Source organism: Ctenocephalides felis, unplaced genomic scaffold (assembly GCF_003426905.1).
Source record: "Ctenocephalides felis isolate EL2017-DRISC unplaced genomic scaffold, ASM342690v1 CF-g0.4_SCAFFOLD_01886, whole genome shotgun sequence".
Lineage (NCBI taxonomy): Eukaryota > Metazoa > Arthropoda > Insecta > Siphonaptera > Pulicidae > Ctenocephalides > Ctenocephalides felis.
In genome coordinates, this window is record NW_020538040.1 from 158,903,852 (window position 1) to 158,911,382 (window position 7,531).

At 31.3% G+C, this 7,531-nt stretch overlaps 2 protein-coding genes across 2 annotated transcripts; one reads left to right on the plus strand and one right to left on the minus strand.

The window, feature by feature from the left end:
* Nucleotides 1-1,824: 1,824 nt before the first annotated feature.
* LOC113376129 (cAMP-dependent protein kinase type II regulatory subunit-like) lies at nt 1,825-3,078 on the minus strand. The gene is made up of 2 exons (XM_026616053.1): nt 2,401-3,078; nt 1,825-2,313 (listed from the first exon to the last, which is right to left on the minus strand). Exons 1-2 carry the CDS (start codon nt 3,076-3,078, stop codon nt 1,825-1,827), a joined length of 1,167 nt encoding a protein of 388 aa, XP_026471838.1.
* Nucleotides 3,079-4,537: 1,459 nt separating this feature from the next.
* Nucleotides 4,538-5,770, plus strand: LOC113376131 (cAMP-dependent protein kinase type II regulatory subunit-like). Its single transcript, XM_026616054.1, has one exon. The coding sequence runs from the start codon at nt 4,538-4,540 to the stop codon at nt 5,768-5,770; it is 1,233 nt and encodes a 410-aa protein (XP_026471839.1).
* Nucleotides 5,771-7,531: the final 1,761 nt, after the last annotated feature.

A 7,531-nucleotide genomic window follows, 5' to 3' on the forward strand; every position in this document is an offset into this window, starting at 1 on the left:
ATGCACTTAAAGTGATTTTATTCATTTTATCAACCATTTTATTTACTTTTAACTTTTGTCCAATATCATCACCTTTTCTCTTTGCGTTTCTCATCCAATAGCAATATTTTACTTACATTTGATAGATATATTATTGAATTCATGAATTTATTTGTGTAAATAATTATTAGATTATTGATATTAAAGGTAAATAAATTATGAATGTGTTTACTTTATTTCGAGGTCTTCGAATGGACGACTATGTATTTAAGGGGCCGATTTTGCCATAAAATAGCCCCATGTTATGGTAATTTTGAATTTTTTGAAAATTTTGAACCTTTTTTAAAACAATCACAAGTTTTATAAATATCGAAGCGCGTAAGCGCCGCGTCGTAGTCTAACGTGTAAACATTGGTACGGAACTCATAAAAATGTACACAAAATTTGTAATCTCTATAAAATATCTGATCATATGATGTCTAATGATCATTTCTGACCGCCAAACGGGATCATTTTTCACTTTTTTATATTGGATTTTTAGACACGCTAGAACTGCCTTTCCTAAAATTTTCCCAGTTGTTTATTTCGTCAATACAAGTAAAATGTTTTTTGAATAATTTAAATCGGACGCTCCATTCTCTCAAAAACTGAAATACCATTTTTGGCACCTGTTTCCCTTTACCTTCGAAACGGCTATCCTTTGCCAAAAACTATTCAGCACGCCTTCTTATCAATACGAATTGAATGTTTTTTGAGTAATTCATATCGGTTGCTTTGTGTTCTCGAAATCGTGAATGAAAAATTGTATCCGCACATAGATATACACACACATCCATTTTTTCTAAGGTATGTCAAATTTTTCAGAAACCTTTGAAACGTAAAGATGTATACAAAATTTTATTTTCGATTTTTTGCGATTACTATAAGTTTCCCTACGAGAAGTTAAAAACAACATAATTATTTGAATAAAAAAACGTTACTATTTGAAAAGACAATATATATATTGTCTTCAAATAGTTATCTTTTTTGCCTACATTTTTGTTACTCTGAAAATGCGGAACAAAATAATATATTTGAACTCTATTTCTTGAAACGTTCTATCAAATTAAGCTAATTCATTTCTAAAATTAGGCAAGTGCATTAGGGTTGCTTTTAATATGTAATAAGGTACGCTTCCTAAATGTAGACGCTTTGAGCCCGTCTCTACATTTTCCCATATACTGACGAGAGAAGGCTGATGAGCATCAACGTGCTACTCTTCAGTGCTTCTCGGTCCTTTAACGATGTGAGAGCGTACATCACTGATTGAATTATGACGCCGACATCTCAAATATTAAATATGGCACAGTGTGTCATGTTGCCCCTGAATGCTCTGACTCTGATATAATTAAATCGTACGCTTCAGTATACATTGCTAGGATACTTGGAGCAAATTGCTCAACTTTCTGTACCAGTTTTACAATCTGAGACAAATGTAAAGTTTCATCAGCATTGCAGATTTAGGCTTTAAACAAAAACCTGTTGTTATGGCCTATTTGCTCACTATAAGATAGACATTGAACTAATTGGCATTCACTTCACAAACTAACAGAAAAGTAAGACAGAAGGTAGAGCCTTGTAAGCTATCTGAGAAACTGCGAAAAATTATTTCACACCTTAAAAACATATTTTGTTTAAGAAAATAAATATTTAAACTTAAAGATCTAACCCTAACGTATTCCAATCTGACCTGCTGGGGTTTTATAAAGGTATAAAATTAAACAGAATACGTTATCTCTTGATTTATTAACTGGTAATTTAATACAATTATCGATTATGAATTCAGTGTGATGTTTACTTAAATGATCATTGCATTTCTTCATGTGATGTTTTATTTTCGACTTCCAAATCTCTGAGTGACTCGAGTGAAAGGCGTAGAGTATTCGGTAACTCGCTACGTAAATTTTTTATATTTGATATGTGCCCAAACAATTCCATAATTCTTTCACTCAAACCAACTGGTGTTCTAGCCATCAACTGCAAACATGGACCGACTACGTTTTCGAAGCTACTTACTCCCACGAAGTGCAGACACAGTGGTATCAGTGCAATAGCCGTCGATGGTCTTCTGTCATGCGTAAATAATGCCATTTCTCCAAAATATTGTCGCTCTTCGACGCGATTTACCATGATCTGCAAATCCTGACTCCCCCGCAAGTTTAGCGATACTGAACCATATTCAACTACAAAGATTCCACTTGCGCATTCACCTTGTTGATAAACGGATTCGCCTTCTTTAATATACACAGTTCTCATCTGTTCCGCAATACTTAGGCGTTCGCTTTCTGTTAAATTCTCAAAAAATGGAATATAATTTAAAAATTTTGCATTTTTCCTCCGCTGCGATAATCCAGTTCTTAGCAATATACGTCGAAATCTTACCCTGGAAATGGTCCATAAGGTACTATCAAGCAAAGCTATTACTGATACTTTGTTCACAATCGGGTGAAGTAAACTGTTTTCTCCAAAGTATTCACCTCTGCCACCAGTTCTTATCAATTTTGGTTCAGGAACAGGCGGTTTTATTTTTAATACTTCAAAAGCTCCATTTTCAAAAACCATAAATGAATCTATAGTTTTACCTTGCTCGAGAACGCATTCGCCTTTGCGAACAAATTTTGGTCTCATGGCATTTATAACATTCCGCATTCGCTCGTAATCCAATGTCTGAAATAAACAGCTTTGTCTAAGAGTTGAGGCAAGGAACTTTTTAGTCTCCATTCTTTTTTCCACTGGACGATTAGGTAGTTCTTGTTTCAATTTTTCTAAATCATGACACTCCGACCTCACATGCTCGTGATGCCCTTCTATAAATTCTTCTGTATCAAATTCTGCTAATGGTGTGACAGCCTGTTTCAAACTCAACTTATCTATATATTCTTTTTCGGCTTTATCATCTTGTCTTTTTTGTCTTAGTTTTTTGAAATAATCAATGGCATATATTATTATATCATCTGGTTTATCCGTTTTACATGACTCGGTGAACCTTGCAAGCACTTCTATAATGTTTTTATCCAACTCTTTTCTGCACTTTGCAGGCAGGGGGAAAAAATCATCCATATTTTATAAATTTAAATAGTTAGGAATTGTGAATAATTGAATTTTTAATTTTATATAAAGGATAAGTATATAAGATAATCGATTATAAAATGCGTTTACTTATCTCAGTATACGATCGAATGAAGTTGCTTTTAATCAATTTTTAACGACAAATCAAATTTTCTATTTTTTTATACTTTTTTTTACAAAATATTTACTTTTGATTTTTTAATCTGCATTTTATAAAGAAAGAGTCTTATCAAAATTATTTAAAAAATAAAATGACAGATTGAAAAAAATAAACAAAAGAATGATAAAAGCCTGGACAATATTAGAATATAATGTATTCATATAGACGTTTTCCTCTCCCGATTTTTACGTTCAGAAGGGATACTTAAAGGGTCTTCCGCTCAGATGTGAAAGCACTACTTCTGGCATTCAAATTTAATTGGAAATGAAAATTAACGAATTTTAAAAATTTGGTATTTGAAACTAAATTTGGTATTGCAATCGTATTACCTTCTGGAATAATACAATAATAACAAACATATAATAGATAATATTATATTGTAATAAATATACAATCAAATGCCAGTTTGAATATACATAATACCTAATCTACTGGAATAACTTCACACTTTTTTAACTTATTAATATGAACATTTCGTGGAATTTAGTGAATTATAGTGTTGATTCATTACATCGTCTGTCATTCTTAACTCTCATTAACTGATAATCATCCCGTGCAAAATTTGACATTCTTAAGCAATTAATTTCTTTCTAACAGTAAGAATATTCAGATCCATTTGAAGTGGTAATCCAATTTAAACTGCTGGAAGATTTCTAAATATTATGTCTTTCTTGTCGAAGCTTTTGCTTGATTTCTTACATAATTTCTTTGAACTGGCCTCTTTTCTTAAAGTTTCATATGATATGATTAGATTATACTGTCAATGCACTACCTAGTATTTATGAGTGAGCAAGAAGTAAAAACTGAATTACAGGAATGAATATTAACATATCAGATATACTTGAAAAATCGTAAAAATAATTGAAATAGAACTATAATCATTTTCGTCTTTTCGAACTTTTCGAATAAGTAATTTGAATAATTATAACTGTATCTGAGTTTTAAGCTGTTCTATTCATTTTGTCAAAGGGCTGTGCATTTGAGAATAATTCTTAATGAAATCTTTATTAGCAAATTAACAACTAACACAAAAATAACACTGACGTTTGTTACTAACCAATATAAAACATTTGATAATACTCGATATCGGCTCATTAGCGCCAAATTTGCGACTACATTTGGACTCCTAAGTAGCCTTTCTGAACGCGGATTTTGTTTTGAGATAATAATAAAAGTATCAAGCTGCTTTGTGGTCACTTGCACCTTTCAATGTTTCAATTGTTTTTATATCATTTTATAGCATTTTACAAATACTTCGTCCATTGTGTAGTGTAATTTGGCAATAGTAAAATGTCTCAACCGGAAAAAACTGATACACCGACCTCTAAATCAAAAACACTTGTTGCACCTCCAGAATCTTTGTATGATATGATGCTGGAACTATCTCTTAACTATACCATTGAGAGACCGACGAGATTTAATGTCTTCGCTGCCAACTACTTTAAAGGTGTGAGGGATTTAATTGCTGCATTGCGAATAAATGAGGAAATGGATACTTCCACAATAGATGAAATAGTTAGTACAATACCGAGTTCAGTATCGAGTGAATCGCAATACGTTCATCGCAAGAGCATCATGGCAGATCATTTTGATGAATGGAACCCACCATTACTCAGGCAACCACTTTTTATACCAAAAATAACTAGAGTCCGATCTTTTCTAACGAAAACCGTGAAGGAATGCTTTTTATTTAACGCATTAGACCGCCCTCTTTTGTATGACATCATAAGTTCCATGGAGGAAGAGATCATTAAGGGAGGCTATCTGTTAGTAAGGCAAGGTGAACTTACGGATAAAATGTATGTTTTAGAGAAAGGAGAAATGCAGGTCCTAATGAAAATTCCAGATGAGGGTACACAAGTGATTGACAGATTATTCAATGGTGCTATGTTCGGCGAATTGGCTTTATTGCATGTTAATTTTAGCAGTATTACTGTGCAGGCAATCACGCACACTAGACTCTGGAGTATAGATCGGGTTACTTACAGGACACTACTTCTTAATCATTCAGTAAAATTGAGGGATAAGAAGCGACAACTACTAGCTGGAATATCGTTTTTTAAAAATTTTACATGGGCAGAGATTTGCAAATTGGCGGACGCTTTAACACCTCATACGTTTGCTAAAGGCACATGGTTGTTCAAAGAAAAAAGTTTGTCGGATGGTATGTATATTGTCGATAGGGGCATGGTCTTAATGTATGTGATCGGAGAGTACGGAAATCAGGTAATAGTTGGCCGATCCATTAATGGTCAAACATGTGGAGAAGCTGCTCTTATATCTTATTCGCAAAGGAGATACTCAGCAGTGGCAACTCATAAAGCCCGTACCTATTTCATTGATGTCGAAGATTTTGAGAGGCTGGTGGGTTCTTGTTTAAAAATTTTGAAGCGAACGAAATATGATTATGACCAAACGGTTGTAAGAATCTGTGGAACCAGGAATTTGGTAACTGATCTGAGAATACAGCCTAAGACTAAAAGTAAGAGTGAGCAAGAAGTAAGAACTGAATTACATGAATGAATATTAATATATCAGATATATAATATTTAAAAAATCGTAAAAATAATTGAAATAGAACATTATAATCATTTTCGTCTTTTAGAATTTTTCGAATAAGTAATTTGAATAATTTAAAATGTAGCGAGTATTACATTATCTAAATTTTAATAAATTGAATTTAAACTCTAATATAGTTTCATTTTATTCTCTACTATAAATCAATCTTTAATAAAAATTATCAATTATTATTACTTTAAGATTTACTTAACCATAAAATGAAATATTAGTGTAGCATATTTTTTAATCATAAAACTCAATATATCTTCTTATAGAATAATATTAGAAACAAGAATACATATTACCAAGTTTCATATAAATTTTGGCACATATTCCTTGAAAGGGACCTCTAAACACAATCCTTGCGATTATTAGATTTTAAATTGATTGTTGAAAACTACTGTCAATAATGATAAAAATTAAGATTATTGGTTGGAATGGTTTAGAACCAATGATTATATAAAATACAATGTTTTTATTCAAATGTGCAATAATGAATTTAGTTTTCACAAGCATACTATGTATATACATACTAACACTCTTCGATACATAGTGATCGTTCAACATTTTGTATATTAAATAAAGACTAACATCTTAATGCCTTTCTGTAGTTGCGCACATCTATTTCATTTATAGACATACTCAATTTGCACCTTAATAATACTACAAAATACTTATCTATGTTAGGGTTTATCGATTATTCTGAATAGGCAACTCTCGAATGTTATGAATGTTCCAAACAAATTAAAACATTTATATGTTTTTGCTCAAACTATAAATGAATTACTTTACTTATTTAACAATTAATTTACCAAAATATCATTAAGGTATATATGATAAACTGTTGGTGTATGTTGATGATGATTGATTATACCAGACCTCTACAAGAAAAATTAGTTTTTATACTCGAGTACTCGCTCTACATTAAATAACAGACCGTGGTCTTACCTACATTCATTCTCAATGTAGAAGTATAATATCATTGAGGTATATATAAGAAATTCTTTATATGAATGATAATGATAATTGTTTGTGATAAACCACTGCAAGACAAATTAATTTATATATGATACAGTACTCGAGTACCTGCTATACATTAAATAACAGACCTTGGCTTTACCTATATTAATTCTCAATGTAGAAGTATAATATCATTGAGTTGTATATGAGGAATTTTATGTAAATGTTATGATGATTGGTTAAAAAATAGTTCATAGTACTCGAGTTCTTGCTCTACATATATAGCAGACTGTGAACCTTACCTGTATTAATTTTAAATACAGAAGTTAGTTATCATTGAGGTATATATAAGAAATTCCTTCTATGAATGATACTGATGATTGGTTGTGATAGACCACTGCAAGACAATTTAATTTATATGTGATACAGTACTCGAGTACCTGCTCTACATTAAATAACAGACTTTGGCTTTACCTATATTAATTCTCAATGTAGAAGTGTAATATCATTGAGGTGTATATGAGGAATTTTATGTAAATGTTATGATGATTGGTTAAAAAATTGTTTATAGTACTCGAGTACTTGCTCTACATATATACCAGACTGTGAACCTTACCTGTATTAATTCTAAATACAGAAGTTAGTTATCATTGAGATGTATATGAGAAATTCCATGTGAATGATAATGATGATTGGTTACGGTAGACCACCATAAGAAAAATTTTTGTGGTATAGTACTCGAGTACTTATATCAAATAGATATCA

Bases quoted from the DNA above. Each gene is read 5' to 3' on its own strand.
- LOC113376129 (XM_026616053.1), bottom strand. From the start codon at position 3,078: ATGGATGATTTTTTCCCCCTGCCTGCAAAGTGCAGAAAAGAGTTGGAT. The intron at 2,314-2,400 runs GTAAGATTTCGA...CCATTTTTTGAG, and splicing joins CCTTATGGACCATTTCCAGG to AATTTAACAGAAAGCGAACG.
- LOC113376131 (XM_026616054.1), top strand. From the start codon at position 4,538: ATGTCTCAACCGGAAAAAACTGATACACCGACCTCTAAATCAAAAACA.